Below are 22,923 nucleotides of genomic sequence, written 5' to 3'. Positions count from 1 at the left end.
TCTCATCACAACTCCTTGCCCTCATCCCATCCCATAGTTCAGCTCATCTCATCTCATCTCATCTCATCTCATCGCAAATTTCCTTTTATGCGAAAACCAATTTTTTTTTGGATTTCCTTTCCTTCATCGAGAAGACTTTTGTTTTCAACCATTGATAAGGTAACAGAGTAAGACGGGTAGAGGAGTAAAGGATGGCGTTAGCTGAGAATGTGCTAAGGAAAATCCACAAGTTGGGATTGATACCCAAAACAATCAAACATTTACCTCGTATTTCGGGTGTTTTGGTGATTTTCAGTATAGTATGGCTACTAACCTTGGCCCAAGATGGTAATTATCGTAATTGTTATATTTCTGAAAACGCATTGATGCCCGGTCAAGTCCACTCGTATTTTAGAGAGAGCGAGTGGAATATTGTACGTGGGTATCGAGAAGAAGTTTCCAAGTTGGAAAATAGTTCAATCGAGGAGCGGAATGCAATTGTTAGTCAATGGTTGGATGATTTTGGTTTACAGGTTTCCTGTTATGATTCTGAAAGAGTACTCTATGCCATTATGCATGCTTCAAGAGGCGAGAATACCGAGGCAATGGCCTTAGTTGTACCATGGATCAACTCTGATTTGGAGTATAACGAAGGAGGTATTGCTTTGGCGTTAGCCTTGATGCGGTATTTTAACCGTATTTCTGTTTGGTCTAAGAATATTATTCTTGTTGTGCCGCCGGATGGTAAGAGAAGCTTAAGGGCATGGGTCGAAGCGTATCATACGCTGTTGGACGATACTGCCGGGTCCATAGAAGCAGCAGTCGTGATGGAATACGGTAAACAAGGAGATGGTTTTGAATATTACGATATGTTCTACGAAGGGCTAAATGGACAACTACCCAATTTGGATTTGCTCAATACTGCTAATATCGTAGGCCACAATGAAGGAATAAGCTGCAGTATACAGGGAATAAGTGGCAGAGTTTGTAATTATACAAATAAGTTGAAGACTTTATTTAAGGGGATTTTGAAATTGGTGACTGCTGGGTTAATTGATGTACATGGACACGAGGCATTTTCTGGATGGCAGATTCAAGCATTCACGATAAAGGCCAGGGGAACACAGGGACATGACGTGACTCAATTTGGAAGAATAGTTGACCAAACTTTCCGTTCGGTAAATAACTTATTGGAGAAATTCCACCAATCGTTTTTCTTTTACTTAATGTTGAGCCCCAAACATTTTGTATCGATTGGTACTTATTTGCCAGCGGCTGTAATGTTGGCTTTGAGTTATGCAGTTAGTGCTCTTGACGCTGTTTTGAACTCCAATGTTGTGATAAAGGATATTGCTCAAGATTTGACTAAAATGATCATATTGGTTGTTTCGGTTCAATTATGTTGTGTGATTGCTTCAGTGATTGTTTTGCATCACTGCTCTGCAAGTTTGATTCAGACTCTTCAATTGATATTGCTGGGAGTTGGGGCAATAATAGTAAATAAAAAAGTGAAATTATCGACAAGTGCATGTTATTCCCTAATGGCATTTGCATTATTGAGTATTTCATTTATGATTATTGCTTTATTGATTGTTCACTTTGCATTAGCTTATGTGATTGGAATATTGGCTGTTCCGTTAACGTTTGTTCCCACAATAATCAAAAAGAAACGTGCCTTGACTATACTTTGCTTAATTGTTTCAAATCCGTTTCTTTTGATATTTATTGGAGGTAGAGTTTCGGGAAATAAAGATTTTCTTTTGAATATCGTTCAAGCATGGGTTGATTTGCAGAGCTGGACATGGTTCATCATCATGCTTGGATGGTTTCCTGCATGGCTAATTATATCATACTTTTCGATAACTTTGTTAATACAAGGAACCAATGATATGACTATGAAGGAGCCTGCTAGTAAATCTGAAAATGCTGCTATGGATGGGAAAGCTTATGAGACTGCTGAGAAAGAAGCTACAGAGAAAGAAGTTACCGAGAAAGTTGAGAAAGAAGTTACAGAGAAAGTTGAGTAGTTTCTTGAAAATGAATATATATATATATATATATATATGTACAAGCATTTATATCATTCATTTATATCATTCATTTATATCATTCATTTATATCATTTATACCATTCATTTCTAATTTATTCATTTTTAAAGTCAATAACTAAACCAGGACTATTAGCACTTGTAATAAAACAATGGCCCAACCTTGTCTTTTTTGACGCCTTTGGATCAATTTGTCGGTAAATAGCATCGCTTATAGCTTTCAAGTTGGATATGATTTGGAAATCACTAAATGAACAATCACCCGCAGTGAAACTAATATGGAAATCTCGTTGTTTGATTTGATACGAGCTCAAGATATTGCGAATCACCAGCAAATCATCGGTTACTGTTCCCTTTTTCTTTGTCGGTTGTAATTTCGCAGGCCCCAATATTCTAGACACCGATTTCAAGTGTGGTTCCATTTCGCAAGTGGCAAATGCATGAGTGAAATCTCCCGGTAAAAGCTCTTGATTTATGAATCTATCCAATAGTTCCTTACCACCCATGTTTTCCCTGGGGATTAAGCTTTCAAGTTCTTCCATTACACCTTGATGAGTAGTGAACAACAAGGGGTTATTCTTTTTGTTGACAGGAAAGGGTAAATTCAAATTGGCATTGATAGGCGCTGCTCCTTGCTCTTGACGCGCGTATAAACTACATGTAATATTTGTCTTTTTCAATGGTTTACCAAGTTCAAACGACCTTATCGTATTCAAAGCAGTGGCTATGTCCATATGTAAGGGATGCTCGGCTGGATTTTCCAACGCATTGAATTTCAATTCCTTTCTCAATCTTCGCTTCTTTTCCCGGCCTCTTTCTTGGTGAAGTAGAGTCTTGCTCTCCTTATCGTAAGATACAAACCGTGTCGAAATCCTCAACAAAACCATCGGCTGCCTCAAGGGCAGAGATACCAGCCTCAACATAACCAGAGTCTTTCCTGGAATACCTATTGATTATTGGTTAGTTTGAAAAATTATCTGAAAAATTTTTTTTTTTTCACTTCTCTTCTCAAAAACTACGCATAATCAAAAAACTACGCATAGTGTTTGATATGGATAAAACTTTAGAAGCTACTTACTTACAAACTAGCAATAATAAACAGCTCAACGATATATGATGTAGACTTTAGATATAGATTGTGGGTTGGAAAGGAAATGGGTCGAATGAATGGGTCAAAAAGTGAATGGGTTGTCGAGTGAATGTGGGTCAAGTGAATGAGCGACTGAGCGAGTTTTGACAAAAAGTTAATCTTCAACCTTAACGACATCACCATTTTCATTCAATTTCAACCCTTCAGCTAATAGTCTCTTTTCAATTTCCTTCAACTCATTTTCTCTATCCAACAACTCTTGTCTCTTTGTAATTAAATCTTGATGTACGCGCTCTTCAAATTTCTTTAATCTTTCTTCTTCCATTCGAATTTGTTCTTCCTTCATTAGATAATCCGAGGGTGGGGTTGCACCTGTATCTGAGCCGTTATTTAGATAGTTGTTGTTGTTGTTGTTGTTATTGTTGTTATTGTTGTTGTTGTGATGGTGATGGCCATTGCTACTGCTTCCGTTGGTACCATTACCATTGGCATGATCAGACAAGTTTTGGGCACTTGTAGTATATGACCTATAACTTCCATCATCAGAGTTATTTTTGTTCATGTAGTGGAACTGTTTACCTGATAATGCCTCAGTTCTGTAATTTTCATAAATCTGATCATGAGTAATATCTTTGAATTCATTGAGATGGGTAATGAGAATCACATTTTTCAATATTGTGAAATCATTTATATCGGGATCGTCAATATTGATTGGCTTGAGATCCTTGTTCAACACTCTGAGCTTGATGATATCGTCAACATCAATATCGTCGTCGGCCTCGGTGTCGTCATCATCATCTCCATCGTGCTTCTTACGAGAAGAAGAAGAAGCAGCAGCAGCGGCAGCAACATGCTTGTCACTTGCACTATTCTTTCTGTACTCATTAGCACCAATAATTGCAAATGGTAATAGTGAGTTTAAATACTTGTTATACTCAATAATCTCGTCATCGATATAATCCTTTTCATACTCATACTCGTTGAATTTATAATAATTGATACCGTAATTATTCAAATCCTCTAAAATCAATTTTTTATTCAACTTCAATTCGTCTTTGGTTAGGGAGTCAGCTTTTGATATAATTGGTAATATGTTGACTAAATTGTTAATATGCTTTAAAAATTTCACATCAATTTCACTTAATCCATGACCAGTTGGATTGATAAGATAAATCAACACATGAATTCTACCATCTTTGAATCTTGGATTACGTTTGACTCTAGATTCTTCCAATAACACCTCGTCAAACTGGTGACGAATGAAATCAACAATGATTCTGAAATCATCGTTACAATTTATTTGATTAGCAAAATTTGGCGTATCTATGATATTAAGACTAATCTTGTGGCCTTCATTATCTTCCAATTCGACATTTTCGTGCCTCAAAGTCAATTTCCTGGTAAACGGATCTTCTTTGATAGTGGAAGAAGTTGGCACTATTGAGTTGCCGCCACATAAGGTATTGATCAATGTCGAACGACCCGAGCCACTTTCACCAACAATCATTATTGAAAAATTTATTGATTTCTTAAGCGTTTTTCTCTTACGTAAAGCGGCAGAGGACACATTGCTCTTGTCTATTGAATAATTCATCTTCACTTGACAACAAAAAAATGTGTGTATATATGTGTATATGTGTGTGTATATATGTGTATGTGTGTCTTTATAGGATAAAATAAAGGCAATGGGAGACAATGACGGATAGTGAACTATACTTGAAAACACGTATATTATGTTTTTTGTTTGTTTTGTATCGTCCTTTTTTTGTTTTCTTCTCTTTTGTTTCGTCTTTTTTTGATCTGTTAATTTGAATTGAAAGCACACTAGATGTCACTACTATCGAGCGGAGCGAGATAGTGGAGCACACTAGATGTCACTGACACTAGTTGCTATTGATACTAGCTGCTATTGACACTAGCTGCCACCAACACTAGCTGCTATCGACACTAGCTGCTATTGACAATGAGATGATGAAGCAAAAGCGCAGCGGCTAGATGTCGCGGTACTTTTATGTCGTACCGTGTTAATGTCGTGGTATTTTTATGTCGTACAGTGTTGATGTCGCACTATCAAGATGTCGCCGTGCCAATTTTTGGCGGCTTTGGATGCTGCTTGTAATAAGGGAGGTTCTTGTCTTAAACAGCAACCGTTTCTTCACTCAGCTTGAGTTGTCTAGCCGGCTTTGTTTAACCTCACGGCAACTGCTCAATTGGCAGTAGCAGTAAAGCACTGTTTTACTCAATTGGCAGTAGCAGTAAAGCACTGTTTTACTCAATTGGCAGTAGCAGTAAAGCACTGTTTTACTCAATTGGCAGTAGCAGTAAAGCACTGTTTTACTCAATTGGCAGTAGCAGTAAAGCACTGTTTTACTCAATTGGAAGTGGCAGTGTTTTACTAATTAGAAACTACTTAGATCAAGTGCAATTGCTTAGTTATATGACACTGTTTAGTCCAAGAACTGCCTACTTAAAGTGAAACTAGTGGTCAAAGGCTCTTTGTTGGTTTTGCAACAAAAATTGAAGTAAACATTTTTCCGCTTTTTTACTTCTTGTTTGAGTCACGTGATGGAGTTAAAAGAGACCCACCAGCAGGAGCCAAAGGTGAAATAGAATAGAGCTGGAGGTACCAACAGAGTCAATGGCTCTACTGGTGAAATAGAATAGAGCTGTAGGTACCAACAGAGCCAATGGTTCTACTGGTGAAATAGAATAGAGCTGTAGGTACCAACAGAGTCAATGGCTCTGCTGGTGAAATAGAATAGAGCTGGAGGTACCAGCATCACCTCTGGCTCTGCTGGTGAAATAGAATAGAGCTGTAGTACCAGCATCACCTCTGGCTCTGCTGGTGAAATAAATTAGAGCTGGAGGTTTCAGCATTCCTTTGGCTGTAATAAAGCTGTAGGCGATATGAGAGTAATGGAGAATTGAGAGTCAATGGCGATGTCGATGAAATAGAGCTGTAGGCACCAACAGAGCCGTAATAAAGCTGTAGGCTATTTGATGGAGCTGTGGGCAATTTGGTGGTGAAGAATAAGATGAGAGCATAGTAGAGCACCGGCATCATCTTCCACTCTGTTGGCATTCTACTGCTTCATCTCGGGTCTACTACACTAGGGATCGAAGCGAGCTAGTGGAGCAGTATGTAGAGAGTAGAGAGTATGGAGAGAGTAGAGCAGTATAGTGAGAGTAGAGAGTATGGAGAGAGTAGAGCGAGATAGTGTCGTAACAAGCTACTAGATGTTGGTCCACTATCGAGTTGTAAGGGTGCAATCAGATCTATTATTCTGCTGCTTCATCTTAGGTCTACTATTCTACTGCTTCATTTCGGGCCTATTATTCTATGTCTAATCTATAGAAATAGGGCGATATCTACAAATTTAGATGACGTTGATTAATCAGTCCTTACTGCTTGTATCTACAAATTTAGGTGATGTTGTAGTCAGTCCTTACTGCTTAATTAAGAGAGTTACACTCAACCTCAAAGGAAATATAGTTGACCTAAACTCATTTGACTCTAATCTACTTTCAGACCAAAGGTAGCGTTTACATTAATAACAACTAAAGATTGGACAAATTTGTTAATACCAAGTTGTTTCCGACTAGTTTACTACTGACTACCTAGCTGTTACTACTGACTACCTAGCTGTTACTACTGACTACCTAGTTATTATAGTTATTATAGACCTAGTTATTATAGACTACCTAGTTGTTACTACTGACTACTAAATATTTCGTCAATTTCCCAACTGGTCTTTTACTCAAGCCTTGTTTCCTAATCAAAAAAAGAAGCAAAAAGAAAAAAAATTGACATAGAATTGATTGCAATATATACAGAATATGCTGTAGTTGATTGCAATATATTACAGCTCACTATCGAGCAAAGCGAGATGGTGTTGTAATAAGCTACTAAATGCTCCACTAGCGAGCGAAGCGAGCTAGTGTCGGTGTAGTGTCGGCGTAGTATCAATGTTTTATTGATAAGCGAGCGAAGCGAGCTAATGTTGGTGTAGTGTCGGTGTGGTATCAATGTTTTATTGATAAGCGAGCGAAGCGAGCTAATGTTGGTGTAGTGTCGGTGTGGTATCAATGTTTTATTGATAAGCGAGCGAAGCGAGCTAATGTTGGTGTAGTATCGGTGTAGTATCAACGTGTTATAGTGTTGCAACAACCTACCAAGTGGTACATCACTAGCTCGCTTTGCTCGCTGGTGCCTACTAAGTGTTACTCCACTAGCTCGCTTTGCTCGATAGTGTTGCCACTATGTTTTGCTCCACCAGCGAGCTAGTGTCGGCGTAGTGTTGGTGTAGTGTCAATGTTTTATAGTGTTGCAACAACCTACCAAGTTGAGCTCTCTTCGCTTCGCTCACTCCACTAGCTCGCTTCGCTCACTCCACTAGCTCGCTTCGCTCACTCCACTAGCTCGCTTCGCTCACTCCACTAGCTCGCTTCGCTCACTCCACTAGCTCGCTTCGCTCACTCCACTAGCTCGCTTCGCTCACTCCACTAGCTCGCTTCGCTCACTCCACTCACTAGTGTCGTTGCCGCTCTTTCCTAATCGGGCATCTTCCTAATTAGCCTCTCGCTACCATAAAAAATGGCTGCAAGGACTGCATATAGAACTTTTCAGCAGCAGCAACCCAAACCAAGTAATACAATACGGAACCCACTTGCTTATACAGAACCCACTTGCTTAAACCTTAAACCGTGTTTCCACCTTCCCTTTGATATTACTTGGTTGCTTTACTGACTTGATAATGGCCAATTCCACTACTTTCTCGCCAAGATTCGTTATAACAATGCTTTCTTCCCTTTGTTTTTCTTAATCTTGCTTGAATTTTGTACTCTCAACACCAGTTTGGTTTTGGGTTTGGTTTTGAGTTTGGTTTTTTTTTTTTTTGATATTATCGTCTCCTCCCCTTGCTTTTTCTTCCATTTCTAGATATCCCAAAGTCCGAGATGCTTCTTTCTCCTTATACTGCCACTTCTACTCTCCCTTTTTCGTCCCTTTCTTCCCTTCTCCTGTTCTCTCAACTGCTATAATATTGCGCTACCATAAAATCAAAGAAGCATAAACTACATCTCTCCTGATAAATGCCCCCCCCCCCCCCCCAGTAATACCTTGAAAAACCCTTGTAAATGTTACACTTTGTAGGTAAAAGAGAATAGCAGCAGTAAGAGTGGAAGTATAATCTACTCTTACTCTGCTTTTCTCCTTAGAAAAAGAAAAAAAACCCGGGTTTAAAAGCATGTTTACCAACTCTTATCATCTCTCTTTTTAAAGGGCTTTTTCTTTTTTTCACTTTTTATAAATTGTTGATTCTTAAACCCCTTTTAAAAGTGAAAAGCTTATCTTGCTATTCTCAAGTCCGTGTTTGAGCCTGGTTAGTTTGATATTTTAGTATTTTTTTAACAAGTTGAAATAGCTCGCAGTCAATTGAGTCCTGTGTGGGTTTATAGATTATAGAGACTTGCAATAGTGAACTCATCTGTCATTGTCAGCAGCTTATCTGCAACAACTCCTCTGCACATTTGTCAACTGCCAAATAGCTCATTTGCACATTTGTCAACTGCCAAATAGCTCATTTGCAAACTATCAACTCTTTACTTGCTCAATCGTTTACCCTTTGAATTTATCAACCACTAGAGAAAAGAACCACCCTTTCTTTTCTTTTCTTATTAAATGGGTGAGTTTCCGCTTACTCAAACTACTCAATCACTGGGTCATATAGTTTCCTACGTTGGTACTATCAAAACTACTCAAGATGCGTTGTTACTAATAGAAGCATGTCGACAAGAAATAATACCGACAATAATACGTAGACTAACATCATACGAGCGACTAAAGTTTATAAGACCATACTCTGTATTTATTTGGAACGAAACAATGTGTGGAATGAAAAGATGGACCGATGGCAGAGTTTGGTCACCTTCAAAAGTATACAATGGGAATTTTCTTATATACAAAGAGTTGAACAAGGATGAATCTAAAGAAGGAGGACCCAGGTTGATCAAACAATCGTTTTCTTTAACTACTAAAGATGATCAAAAATATCATATAATTTCATACTTGCCCCATAGTAGCGGGAATGGCAACAAAGAGGATAAACAAAATGACTTTGGGGAGTATGAGGATGATGTGAAAGTGCCTTCAAAAGACTTTGAATTGGCTCATTTGACATTATCAAGTGATCACTACCCGGGGATCATGTTGCAGAATTTATACAATACTTCCATTTCTAACAATACACCGGTGAAGAATACTTTGAGGCTGAGACTGTTGCTGAGACCGGTGCTGAGACCGGTGCTGAGACCCGTGCTGAGTCCGAGACTGAGACTGAGACTGAGACTGTTGCTACAATCTAACCGGCTCATTGATTCACCGCTACCAACACTGCCTTATCAACCACTGCAATATCAACCACTGCAATATCAACAACACATGCAAGACCTCAATCAAGAGGAGGAGTACACCAAGCTCAATCAGCGACAAAATGCCCTATTTACATTATCTTGTCAACAATTGCAGCTAGAGCCACAACTACAAGAACCACAAGATATACTTATCAAGATCAAGCCACAATCGCCATCATTGCCTCTACTCACACCACAACAGTTGAGATTTAACAACCCACGCACAAACTATTGCGATAGTCAAGTGCTTGACTTGTTGAATAAAGAATGGATGAAGAAGTAGTTTATAACATTGAGGTTTTCTTCCTTTATCCTTTTCTTTATCCTTTTACTAATCTAAGTAGGCTAAATACAACAATGGATCCAATCGGACCTAATAATGGTAAAAAAACAGCTAGTTTATGTTCACTTGGGAAATAAGCTTGTTGGACCATTTTTTTTTCAAAAAAGGCTTTATTTGAATTGTCCATTGCCATTGCTGATATTTTCACCGATTTTTCTAATTTAGCAATATTCATATAGTTTAGGGCTTTGATCACTTGGTCACGAGTTTCCTTAGGTACAGTTATGTCATTTAATGAGTTTGATAATTTAACTAGTGAGATCAAATTCGATAGTGAGGATTTTATGTTTTTGTAGATTAGTATTCTTTTTAATGAATCTAGTTGAATTTCAAGGGAGGAAGAGGAGGAGGAAGAACTAGAAGGATGGGGGATACCGATTAATTGAAGTAGCTGGTTTGCAAATATGTTCAATATTTGAAAAAGATCTTTTTCACCTAGTGTTGACTTTGCCATCATTGGTATTCGGTTGAGGATTTTCACCCCACCCCACTGGGAAATCAAGAATGAGTTAGATTCGGAGTTTTCAATGTAAAGTGGTTCATTAGGGATGTAGCACAAAAAATTTATAGTTGGATGAATATCCAAATTGACCAAATTCCAATCTTCGAAATTGATAAAAGTCTTTAATTCGTCTTGAGTTATGGTTTTGTTTTTTTGCAAAGTTGTAGATGATAATTGTGAGTAATACTGCACTTGTGTTGAGATTCTGAACTCTGTTATATCAGCCAAGATATCCAAGACTGGTTGGAAATGTTCATTTAGGCTTTTTTGGATTTCCCAGTTTATTTGCTTACCATTGGCAACAAATAAGGAAAATACTAAATTATATGTTTCACTATAGGGTATAGCAACACCATTAATCGGTTCGTCCTTGTATATTGAAGCCAAAGTATCCAATTCGGATTTGAAAATATTATCAAATAGCACCTCCAGGATATAGGAGTCAACATTACTGGATCTTGTATATATATCGATTGTTTTCCCACAAACTGTAAATTTGTCGCTTGTATCGTTGTGGATGTGTAGAGTGTAACCAGGAGCAGCAGCTGATGCAGCGCCAGCTGCAGCACCAGCTGCGGTACCAGCATCAGCTTCAGTTTCAGCACCAGCTTCAGCTTCAGTTTCAGCACCAGCTTCAGCTTCAGTTTCAGTTCCAACACCCTTTACCTTCTCGGGGAAAGTCAATGACCAAAACTTTATCTCTGGATACCTTCTAGTAAACAGTGAGCGCAAATATTCCTCGTCAACCTCATAATCCACCAATATGGGAACCTTGAAATCAATTTCATTCATATCATAATTGTATATTTCCTCAACTGGTAAATCAGCTCGGTATATCCTTGTAGTGTATAAAAACAAGGGGAAACCTAACCCAGCAATCAACCCTATAACTAGAACAGTAATAACATTCCTCGTATACCCAATAGTAACAGACTCCTTAGACTTTACCATCATTGGGACTTCAACTCCCATTGTCAATGAAATAATTTTTCACTTTTTTTTGTTCAACTTGAAACTTTTTCGTGATTCAACGTCAAAGGCACCATCGCTTCAGCTTGTTGGGACATTGTATTAGGTACGTCTGACACTATCGAGCAGAGCGAGATAGTGGAGCATTACTAGGTGTCATTGATACTTTTGACACTATCGACAGCTTGTAGTTACACCGACAGTTCTAGCTACACCGACAGCTTCTAGCTACACCAACTGCTTCTAGCTACGTTTAGGTCTCATTAGCTGCGACAGCTTCTAGCTACACCAACTGCTTTTGGCTACATTTGGGTCTAATTAGCTGCGACAGCTTCTAGCTACGTTTAGGTCTCATTAGCTGCGACAGCTTCTAGCTACACCAACTGCTTTTGGCTACATTTGGGTCTAATTAGCTGCGACAGCTTCTAGCTACGTTTAGGTCTCATTAGCTGCGACAGCTTCTAGCTACACCAACTGCTTCTAGCTACGTTTAGGTCTCATTAGCTGCGACAGCTTCTAGTTACACCAACTGCTTTTGGCTACACCAACAGCTTCTAGCTACGTTTAGGTATCATTAGCTGCGACAGCTTCTAGCTACACCAATAGCTTCTAGCTACGTTTAGGTCTCATTAGCTGCGACTGCTTCTAGCTACGTTTAGGTCTCATTAGCTGCAACTGCTTCTAGCTACGTTTAGGTCTCATTAGCTGCGACAGCTTCTAGCTACACAGACAGCTTCCAGCTACATCTAGGTTTTATTAGCTGTGACTGCTTGTAGTTACACCGACTGCTTTTAGCTACGTTTAGGTTTCATTAGCTGCGACCGCTTCTAGTTACACCAACTGCTTTTAGCTACGTTTAGGTCTCAGTAACTGCGACCGCTTCTAGCTACGTTTAGGTTTCATTAGCTGCGACTGCTTCTAGCTACGTTTAGGTCTCATTAGCTGCGACTGCTTCTAGCTACGTTTAGGTCTCAGTAACTGCGACCGCTTCTAGCTACACCAACAGCTTTTGGCTACATTTAGGTCTCGTTAACTGCGACTGCTTCTAGCTACGTTTAGGTCTCAATAACTGCAGTGACTGCTTTTGGCTACGGTCTTGTCATTAGCAACATTTAGGTCTTGTCATTAGCTTCCAGCTACATTTAGGTCTTGTCATTAGCTTCCAGCTACATTTAGGTCTTGTCATTTGCCGCTTCCAATTGCATTGTACTTTACAGTCCAGGCTTTATTCAACTTTTGTTTCATTTTATTTACCTTCATTTCACTTTCCTTCCCTTTGGCTTCCCATGTTCAAGAAACAACCGCAGACTAAACCTGCTGCCAACATCAAATCTTCCGACAGGAAGAAACTCCTATCTACAATATGCACTCAGTTCAACCTCCCTATAAATAACATTTCCAAAGAAGGGCTTACCAAGATTCTACCATCGGTAATCAAAAGAGCAAGTTATATCTCCATACAAGGCCATTCTGGGACAATCTACTTTGACGAAGATGAGCTTCCTATATGGTTTCAAACGCGTGACTCTCAACTATTACCTTCTATTCTAACATGTTGGAAGTGCCCCTACATACTTCCTATAGTCAATACCCATTCCGTTGTGATTGATATTCTTGGTGGCGGTGCTGACTTGATGTTACCGGGGACTATTCCGCCATTTGATGAGAGATGTGTCAAGGGGACATTGGTTGGAGTAGCAAGTGTGTCTGATCCTTACAGGATAATGGCTGTGGGGACCTGCAATTTGGATTTGACTCAGTTTGATAATGTTGTTGGGAGGAGCGGTACCGCGGTGAAGATCTTGCACCATTGGAAAGACGAGTTAATGAAGATAAATAAGGAGATTGATGTAAGGGTTCCAGATACTGTTGATTTTGAGATGCCAAAGATGGATGAGGAGGCGAAAACAACAGGAGAGAATGTTGAAGTGGCCGACGTGGCCAACAAGCCTGAGAAGGTTGATGAGATGGAGGAGACTACAGAGGCTACAGAGGCTACAGAGGCTACAGAGGCTACAGAGGCTACAGAGGCTACAGAGGCTACAGAGGCTACAGAGGCTACAGAGGCTACAGAAGTTGAAAAAGTCACCGAGCTAGCCAAAAACATGACCCAGCTAAGCGTGGAAGAAATCGACAATTTTTTCATACGCTCCTTACTTCAAACCATCAAGCTAGAAACTATTGAATTACCAATATCAGCATCAACATTTATGTCCTTATACATTTACAAAAACTTACCCATTGTTGATCCAACTTATGCCAATATCAAAAAGACATCATGGAAAAAAACGGTTAAATTTCTAAAAGCAATGAGTAAAATGAATTATTTAGATATTAAAGGCAAAGATGAAGATGTTTCAATTATCAAACTCATGGCTAGTGATAATCAAAGTATTGTGAATTTTGTACCTCATAAAATCAACAAAGTGAAGACGAAGGAACAACAACAACAACAACAACAAAAACAACAATCAATGAAGATCCAAACCTTGTATAAACCAACGAGTAAATCACTGATGTTTTTCAATAAATTACAATTGGAATTTAATAAACTCTATACCATTGGTGAGCTACGAAGTAGTGTTGAAGATTATATAAAGAAATTCCAGCTAGTTGATAAAGAATCACCCAAATGCATCATAGTTGATGAGACTTTGGCAAAACCTACAAATCAACCAAGTGGCACATCATGTTCTCGTGATCAATTTCTCAAAAATTTTGTTGGTAATTTCACACCATATTATAGTATTGAGAATAATCAGGGAATAAAAGAGATTAATAGAGGAAATCCACCAAAGATCCATATTGTAACTGAATTGAAAATAGGCAGAAAGGTAACCACTCGCGTTGATAACTATGAAAAGTTTTTCATTAAACAGGGAGCATTTGCTGAAGAGTTGCGAAATAAGTGTTCTGGATCGTCTACTATTATAGATGATCAGGTCCAAGTTCAAGGATCACATGGACCATTGATTATAGAGTTGTTGAAGCAAAAGGGGGTACCTGTCTCGTGTATCGAATATGTTGATAAGGTCAAAAAGAAGAAGAAGAAAAAGAATTAGCAGAATCGGGGAATCAAGATGTTACTTGAGAGAGAAAGATACCCATGCTGTACAGAAACCCATTATTGCAAATAAGACTACATGGCAATTTTTCTAATAGGGAAATCGGTTTGGATGAATTGCAATTATTGCTCAATTCTCATAGAAAGCAATACCAGTGACAAACCAGTTGACAGTTACAACCCGTATCCCCTCTCTTCCAACTCCTTAAACTCATTTTCTCGACCACTAAAAAAACTGTTCAATAATGCATCATTTCTATTGAAACTCTCTCTCATATTCTCTGGCACAATGTCGTTGCTGCTTCCACCACCGCCGCCCAGTTTCTTCTTCACCAGCTCGATTTTCTCTCTTAGGTCATTCAAGTTCATCCATATTTTCCTTGCACGTGGCCATTCTTTCATCTTGAAATAACAGTCAAACTGTCCAACTAAACATAAGCAATCGGTCCTATCCAGCTCCAAACCCAATTTGAACCATTCTATTGCCAAAATGCAATTATTTAACTTATTCATCTCTAAAAAGCCTAGACTTGAAAAGGATTCAATGAGACCCTTTGAAGCAGATATTTCCCAATGGTATTTTGCTCTTTTGATCAACTCTGACTCTGATTTTGACTCTGACTCTGATTTTGGGGTGGTTGTTAATTCATTGAGATAGATTTGACCTACATAGTAATGAGCCTTTACTGAGTAAAGATCTAAATCTGTCAACTCAATACATTTCAAAAACCAGCTTTTGGCTTGGTTATAATCGCGGATCGACTGCTGGGGGTTTGCATAATGATAGTATCCCAATTGGTAACATACATGACCTGCTTCGATGGTATCGTTTTCGACTTTTAGAAATTGAGTATAATAGGAATGAGCTTGATCCCACATTGACCTTTCTAAAGCTAAATCGCCAGCGAGTTTAAACACCAAGGGATGTTTCAAATCAGTCAATTCCTCAATTAACTTTTGGGCAGTTTGGTAATCTTCTTTATCTGCTGGGGAAACTACGGTTTCCCTCTTCAAGTATTGCCGAATCTTTTCAAATGCAAGTATGGTAATTGCATCAAGATCACCCATTTCAGCACTTTGCTCAACAATCTCATTCTCTAATGCAAAGAGATGGCTGTTTATCGATTGTGTTTGAGTTCGTATCGTGGCCAAAAGTTTACGAAACACCATCAAATCGGACCCGCGGATATTCTTGGGGATTTCGATCTTGGAAGGAGTTGCTAGGTTATCGTAAATATGGGTCAACAATGGTATCATCTTGCCGTATGTAATGTTCGAGTCATGATCAAACAAAATTCTATTGATTGTTCTCTTCAGCGGAAGAAGCGACGAAAGCGCCGGCCTCACACTCTGCGCAGTAGCAGCTAACCTAGCCAGTGCTGTAACAGACCTAACAAACTGTAGCATCCAGTAAAACCCTTACCAATAATACCAACCTTCACCGTCTTTAATCCTTGTTGAAAAAACACCTCTTCATTGATTGGCTGGGGTTTTTTTTTCACCTCATCTCATCTCATCTCATCTCATCTCTTGAGAGTTGTAGGGAGTTTATGACAAGGTAAGGTCTGATTTCTAGAATACTACATCGTAGAAGAAGAGTATATAGAGACGGTAACGAATAAGTCAATTAATGAATAAATAAAATATGGCCAGGGACGGGATCTTCTTATAATAATACAAAAAGATGAATCCGATAAACAAAGGGTAATAGGTAAAAGATGAATAATCCCGCTTGGTTCATGCTTGAAAGTCGATAAAATCCAAAGATGCAGCAGATGTAGGGCCAATGCTATAATGAGGATGTTGAGTAGTAGTAGTAGTAGTAGTAGTAGTAGCAGCGCTAGAATTTTCATCCCCGTTGAATTCTTCAAATAAACCAAATTCGTGATTCATATACCCCGTACTCCAGTTTTCTTGACTAAATTCATTCGAAGGCGCTGTATGTGTGTAAGCTGGCTTTGCTGCCGCTGCCGCTGCCGCTGCTGCAACTGTAGTGTTTGATTGTTTCTGATAATCATTTTTGGTCATATACAAAACATCATCGGGGGATGAAGTTGCAGTTGATGTTGAAGTGGATGTGGAAGTTGAAGTTGAAGCGGCTTTCAAGTTCAAAATCATGTTCATGTTCAAGTTCAAGTCAATTGGGGTTTCATCTTCATCCATTTTGCCCAAAGCAATTACATTTTGCGAATGCGGTTTAGATTGACCTTGCATGTTATGCGATTGAATAGATTGTGGTGTATCGTCCGATTGATAAAATTGATGCTGAGAAGAAGTGCTCGAAAATGGTGATTCATTGGTTGCGGTACTTGTAGTTGGTCCTGAAGTGAATAATTGATTTGAATCAATAAAAATTGTAGACCTTGATATGTCTGTTCCTTGTTGTTGTTGTTGTTGTGGTGGTGGTGGTGGTGGTGCGCTTTGATTATGGAAAATCGTGTTTAAATGTAGATCCGAAAACTCCATATTATGCTGTTGTTGCTGATGAGGGATATTGTTGTTTATTGTGTTTGTCACCTGCGGAAGGAAATCAGTAGGTGTAACGGTAGTTGGTAAATGAGTCGAAGTAGCAACCTTGACGTTTCTATGAATATTCTGATTAATGTGGTTTTGTAAAAAAGACAACGAGCCAGTTGAGCCAACTATTACATGGGGCACGCTTGATGGCGGAGAAGGTGAATGTTGATCAATTTGATTTGAATAATCTGGGTCATTATTGGAGTATGCTTGACTTACTTGTTGTCCTTCACTGAAATCATCACAAATGGACCATTGGTTAATGCCATTTACATTATTAGCGAAATAAACTGAAAATTTAGGTTGATGGGATAAATAGATCCTCAACTCTTTAGAGTTATTACCGGGGCCAGCTCCATTATTGGCTCGTTTGCTTTGTATTGAGTTTTCATGCAATGAACACAGCTGGATTGAATTTACCGGGTAGAAAATTCTAAACAAAATCCTTGTCGTGGTGGTGGTGTTGGTGGTGGTGTTGGTTATTGCCAGGAAAAAGTAGTTTAATTCTTGATTCTTCTTACTCAATATTACTAAAAGATCAACTTGGTTCATGATAGCGAGAAGATTAAAAGGAGACAAATTGAGGAGGTTGTTGTGAAGAAGACCAAGGTGGGTTATTGCACCACTTTTGATTCTTTGCCATGAACCGACAGATAAGGAGCTGCATTCAATAAAGCAGTACTTTTCATTAATTTCAATAGGTATTTGTATATTTGTGGAAAAGTCCAGACCACAATGCTGCTGACCATCGTCCAAATCCTCTTCATCATCATCTTCTTCGGCGGCATTACCTCGTCTTCCTCCCATTTTTCTACTTCGTTCGTATTTCCTTTGTTTTGCTCTTCTGTTTTGAAACCATATCCGAACAGCTTTTTCACTCATTGACGCCTTCTCACTAATATACCTTCTTCGATCAGGATTGGGGTTTGCATTTTTGGAAAACTCCCCAATCAAAAAATTGAGTACTTCGCCTGTAGCTCTAATTCTCTTTTGAGGAGAATAGTTTTGAGTAGCTTTTGGGGACTTGCTAGCTAGATTTTGCATTACTTGAGGCAGAGTTGTACCAGCTGACATGACAGTGTAACCAAAAAAATGTGGCGATATATAAGCAACTTGCTTCTTTTAACCCTACCCTTTTATTATATCACTTCAAGTGGAAAATAATATCCTTACTTGTTGATAATTGTGGTACGATAAAATTGAAAAATAATTGCAGAACCTGATAAAAGCTGCAAAGACAGGTGCCAGGTAAAGCGTGTATCTAATAAGAGATGTTTGCCTATTGGGTAACGGGAGTACGGGGGATCTTGTGAATGGTTTCCTCTGTTCTAGGGGGAGGGGGGGGGGTTGAATAATAAAGTTTTATTCTTTTCTTCTGTAACTTAATTTTCTTTCAGAAACAAAGAAGGGGTGATAGTAAACCGAAGCAGACTCGAGATGGTGGTGCTGAAGTGGTGTTGGTGCTGGTGTTGATGTTGATGTGGCTGACTTTCTCAGAAGAACCTTGGTTTGGTTTGGCCAAAATCTTGAAAAATAGTATTCTAATGAAACCAACAACTATAAAAACCGGAGGATAGTAATCAAACCCGTTGGACTGTGAAAATCTAGAACAACGTTTATGACTTTGCTTTTGAAGCTTATTGAATCAACTGGTGAAATACTTTAAAAATTTTTAATCTTCAAAGTTTTCAATTTTCAGTTTCTAAAGTTCTTAGGTTCTTAGGTTCTTAGGTTCTTAGGTTCTTAGGTTCTTAGGTTCCTGGGTTCTTAGGTTCTTAGGTTCAATCTTGCAAAAGGTTCCAGTACCTGCTAATGACTCTAGTTGGTGAATCTAGTGAACCAGTGGATATGGTTATTCCAATCGAAATTTTTAACTTTGGCCTTTGTTCAAAAATACCAGATAACTCCGTTTTTGTAGAAGTTACAAAGGAAATACTAAAACAAAATTGTAACAATTCTATTAGGCAAATAGTTTTCCTATTGGCTAGAGAGACAGGTGGGTTTAAAATGAGGCCTGCAATCCGTGGGAAAGGTTAGTAGAAAAGTCAGTGAAAAATCAGGACAATTATTGGGCGCCTTGGGTTTTCTAGTTTTGAGAGATTTGGGACCCCTTTTCTCTTTCTCTCTTTTCTAATTTTTTACAACTTGGCTTCGCCCAGGATATAGACTTGCTAAGTTCTACGTCAAATAACACCCTCTTATAAATATACCAAGGGCTCCTGGCTCTTGGGGTTTTGACTCCTGGCTTTGCTTTAGGAAAAATGCCGCTCAAGTTGACTTTGCAATGAGCGATGTCCTAGATGAGATTTTGTGTAACTACAAAAACGCAACAAAGTTACACAAACATGTTATTTTAGTCCCTTAGCTTTACACAATATACATAAACTAAAAAGCTTATATAATATATAAAAAAAAGTTAGCTTAAAAAGGCTTACATATTAAAATAAAGTTGTTTGAAAAAAGCTTGTTTACAAGTGTATTGTGCATTGCTTTATGGTCTGGTTTTACGGTTTGTGCATCAACTACTGTATACTAAGGCTCTGCTAATGGCGCCTGAAATTTCCCTTTTTACTATCGACTACTATTGAGCAGAGCGAGATAGTGTACCAACACTATAGACACTATTAATCAGAGCCTATTGAGAGCAGCACTATGGAGCAGAGCCTATTGAGCAGCACTATGGAGCAGAGCCTATTGAGCAGAGATATATTTATATTATGGCTACTAGATGTAATGAAACGGGTCTCTACTAGATGTACTTACATTCTCTTATTGGTTTACCCTACCCATTTTACCCCTTATACTTTGCTGCATCTACTTTGCTGTCTAGCTCATATAAGCTGAGCCCAGATAGAATTTCATTTCAAACACCTCAAAAAGGTTTTTCTTTAAGGTACACAAGTATCAACTTGGTAGGCTGATTATCACCCAATAGAGTTCTATCAACCATACATACCACTTTGCAAAGTGTAGTTGCACCCCCTAAAAGTATAGACCTAAATCACCTGACAAAAGCTAATACTAAAATTAGTTGATGGGTTTAAACTACGGGTCTAATGGTGAGGCGGAAAAGCTTAACTGATGAAGTTTACTAAAGGAGCTAACACTACAACCACTTTATTCCTTACACTATAACCACTTTATTCCTTACAATTTACAAGATTCCTCTACTACCCTTGACACTATCGAGCTACACTATCGAGCAGAGCGAGATAGTGTTGCATCACGCTAGAGAGTCTGCTCGATAGTGTGGCTCATAGTGTTGATGCTTTTTCTTTATAGTTTATACTCTAAACAGAAAAAAGCCTTGATTAGAAACAATAAAAGTAGATGCTCTTGAGACAATTGGCAAACTCTATTCTACTTGGGAAAATCGGGGGTATTCCATGCACAAAGGGTATCGCAGATACTACTCTAGTTAAGAACACTGGGTATATTGAAAACTAGAAATGAAATGGCCAGGGTTCAAACTCGTATGTTTTTTCTTGTACTTCTGTTTTCTTTTTGATTATGTGCCCTGGTTCGTTTTTCTTGTAGGATTTTCCTTGTAAGGCTCCTGATTGGCACAAATTTTTAGTTACTTACTGATTTAACTCAACAAGTCGCTGAAACAATTTACCTGCCTTTTGCTCTTACTCCTTTATTCCTGTCTTGCTCCTCTTCAAATTGTTTTTTTGACGAGCTTAAGCTTCATAAAGCATGGTACTAAAACAGGCCTGGAAAATGAATTAAAAAAAACAAACAAACAAAAAAACAGGCAAACTCTAAGGAAAAGCAAGCAAGAAAAACAAGCAAACTCTAAGGAAAAGCAAGCGACGGGCAGAAAACAAACATGTCACTTGAAACAACTACTCACCAGATACCAGGACAGTATAAAAAAAAAAAAAAAGGGATTCAAAATGATTCACTAGCTGCAAATTCAAAAATGAGCCTTGCGTATTTTTTTTTCTTAAAAAAATGGTTTCATTAACCAAGAACCAAGAACCAAGAAAGCAATTGACCCGTCTTATCTCTCACTAAGAGGACCCGGGGTACCGGAGGTTTCTCTTTATTGCCAGCTTATTCTTATTTCCAACTTATTCTCTTTACCTTCTGTAAAAGTGGATAATCTCCCACTTTTACTCATCAGCTGAATGATGGTTTCATAGAGAGGGTGAGAGTGGGGGTGGAAGGGTCTCTCTTTTTTTGTTTCCTGTTTCTGTGCATTCAATATTGCATATTTTGATGTACCTAACGGGGTAGACACAAACAGGTCACCCTTTAGACAACAAAAGGTTTTAGTAACTCTAGCTTGGGTTTTTGGCCCGATAATGCATGTTTTTTAAGCGTCACGGCTTCCAATTGTTATGCATTTGTGTGAGTTTTTAGTTCGCTCTCAGATTAGATGTGCCCCCTTGTTAAGACATCATTGTACATGATAGGGTATGACAGGACAAATGGAGGACAGAATGAGGGGCGAAAGTCAGAAAAAGGGAGATGAATTTATAAACCATAAACTCATAGTGACAAGAGGTTTTGCTCTTCACGACTAATTAAAAATGCTACCAAGTTCAACCAAGTTCAACCAAGTTCATTTTATCAAGCAAACACAACAACTTATCACTCAAGTTACCAAGTATAGCCCCACTCAGTCAGTTTCCAAAACTGAAATTAGCAATTGACTAAGGTTCCGAAAGAAATTGACATATTTTTTTCCAAACCAGAGTAGATATGGTTGCATAGTGACAGAAATAAGGAGCATTCAGGAACAAGATTGTTCCGCCTTTTCTAATTCAATAGCGAGGCAAGACGTCTATCTCTTTTGTTTAGTTTTCAAACCAAGGCAAGACATCTATCTCTTTTGTTTAGTTTTCAAACCAAGGCAAGACATCTATATCCGTTGTTTAGCTTTCAAACCAAGGCAAGACATCTATATCCGTTGCTTAGTTTTTAAACCAAGGCAAGACATCTATCTCTTTTGTTTAGTTTTCAAACCAAGGCGTGGGTGTTGTTCCATGAAGAGCACCCCCATTTAAAATTACAATTCGGGCATCTCCGCCTATTCCGTTGGTGAAGATCCATCAATGATCAAATATGAGACATGGCAGAAAAGAAAACTCACCCGCCTCGATCCCACTCTCTTCACTCTCACTCTCACACCCACCCTCTCATGCAATAACGGTTTTACACAAACTAGCTCTGCAGTTCAAAACAATACATAACCTATGATTCAAACAGCATCTCTTCCTCCTTCAATAATGACACTTACCGGATTTATGATTTTAGCCTACTTTTATGATAGCTATGTGCAATAGGTAATATATAGTAACTACAATTTCTGCTTCACAGCCGGGTGTACTTTTAACCAAAGACATACGCGGCTATTAACTTCAAGAGCAATGCGGGTTGAGATGTATATGAGAGACCTGTCACCAGCTGGGGACTTGCAAGAATGCGCGTGCGCGGCTACGTTACTTGGGCTAATATCTCAGCCTTTGATCGTGTACTTGCTCCCAACATCCCCCACCCCCCCATCCCGTTCATATTGTTTCACTTGAGCATATTATTGTTTTGATCTTTTTCGTAAAAGAGGGTGCGGGAAAAGACTATGAAATTATATTGCTTGCTTTCAAGTGAAACAGAGCGAGAGGAACCACATATGGGGGTGGTGGGATGAAAGGATTCACATGTGGGGGTGGGGGGGGGGCAAGAAAGGAACCACATGTGAGGGTGGGGGACAATAACTATATATACCGAGAAAGCGAATGATGAAAAATGTGACTACAAATCAATCAAAAAGAAACCAAACCTGAGTGGAACGTTCACCAGAACCACAAACTATAGATTTTCCGGTTGATACCCAAAATCCTCCAGCCTCGCCTTTCCTTTTCTTTTTTTTTTTTTTTTTTTTTTGGGGGGGGGGGGGGGTGCCCGTTTCTCAATGTTATAAAGCTTATTTTGGGTGGCTATAGCGAGCAACAATCCATTTTTTTTTTTTGGGGGGGGGGGGGCTGCTTCCTC

At 38.8% G+C, this 22,923-nt stretch overlaps 8 protein-coding genes across 8 annotated transcripts; 3 read left to right on the top strand and 5 right to left on the bottom strand. All coding sequences in view use genetic code 12, as the record gives it.

The window, feature by feature from the left end:
* Positions 1–191: 191 nt before the first annotated feature.
* KGF56_003021 (GPI-anchor transamidase subunit) lies at positions 192–2,006 on the top strand (the record flags this gene model as incomplete). Its single annotated transcript, XM_049324311.1, has 1 exon — positions 192–2,006. The coding sequence occupies one exon, from the start codon at positions 192–194 to the stop codon at positions 2,004–2,006; it is 1,815 nt and encodes a 604-aa protein (XP_049179866.1).
* A 116-nt stretch (positions 2,007–2,122) lies between these two features.
* KGF56_003020 (mitochondrial 54S ribosomal protein uL1m) lies at positions 2,123–2,950 on the bottom strand (the record flags this gene model as incomplete). The annotated part of the gene is made up of 1 exon (XM_049324310.1): positions 2,123–2,950. One exon carries the CDS (start codon positions 2,948–2,950, stop codon positions 2,123–2,125), a length of 828 nt encoding a protein of 275 aa, XP_049179865.1.
* Positions 2,951–3,271: 321 nt separating this feature from the next.
* Positions 3,272–4,624, bottom strand: CDC11 (septin; the record flags this gene model as incomplete). The annotated part of the gene is made up of 1 exon (XM_049324309.1): positions 3,272–4,624. One exon carries the CDS (start codon positions 4,622–4,624, stop codon positions 3,272–3,274), a length of 1,353 nt encoding a protein of 450 aa, XP_049179864.1.
* Positions 4,625–8,797: 4,173 nt separating this feature from the next.
* On the top strand, positions 8,798–9,811 carry PTH2 (Pth2p; the record flags this gene model as incomplete). The annotated part of the gene is made up of 1 exon (XM_049324308.1): positions 8,798–9,811. The coding sequence occupies one exon, from the start codon at positions 8,798–8,800 to the stop codon at positions 9,809–9,811; it is 1,014 nt and encodes a 337-aa protein (XP_049179863.1).
* Positions 9,812–9,848: 37 nt separating this feature from the next.
* On the bottom strand, positions 9,849–11,345 carry KGF56_003017 (uncharacterized protein; the record flags this gene model as incomplete). The annotated part of the gene is made up of 1 exon (XM_049324307.1): positions 9,849–11,345. The coding sequence occupies one exon, from the start codon at positions 11,343–11,345 to the stop codon at positions 9,849–9,851; it is 1,497 nt and encodes a 498-aa protein (XP_049179862.1).
* Positions 11,346–12,628: 1,283 nt separating this feature from the next.
* KGF56_003016 (uncharacterized protein) lies at positions 12,629–14,404 on the top strand (the record flags this gene model as incomplete). Its single annotated transcript, XM_049324306.1, has 1 exon — positions 12,629–14,404. The coding sequence occupies one exon, from the start codon at positions 12,629–12,631 to the stop codon at positions 14,402–14,404; it is 1,776 nt and encodes a 591-aa protein (XP_049179861.1).
* A 176-nt stretch (positions 14,405–14,580) lies between these two features.
* Positions 14,581–15,813, bottom strand: KGF56_003015 (uncharacterized protein; the record flags this gene model as incomplete). Its single annotated transcript, XM_049324305.1, has 1 exon — positions 14,581–15,813. One exon carries the CDS (start codon positions 15,811–15,813, stop codon positions 14,581–14,583), a length of 1,233 nt encoding a protein of 410 aa, XP_049179860.1.
* A 330-nt stretch (positions 15,814–16,143) lies between these two features.
* KGF56_003014 (homeobox domain-containing protein) lies at positions 16,144–17,997 on the bottom strand (the record flags this gene model as incomplete). Its single annotated transcript, XM_049324304.1, has 1 exon — positions 16,144–17,997. One exon carries the CDS (start codon positions 17,995–17,997, stop codon positions 16,144–16,146), a length of 1,854 nt encoding a protein of 617 aa, XP_049179859.1.
* Between the last annotated feature and the right edge of the window lie 4,926 nt (positions 17,998–22,923).

This window comes from Candida oxycetoniae (genome assembly GCF_023343755.2).
Source record: "Candida oxycetoniae strain CBS 10844 chromosome Unknown scaffold20, whole genome shotgun sequence".
Classification (NCBI taxonomy): Eukaryota; Fungi; Ascomycota; class Pichiomycetes; order Serinales; family Debaryomycetaceae; genus Lodderomyces; species Lodderomyces oxycetoniae.
This window is presented reverse-complemented; position numbering and strand designations above follow the sequence as displayed.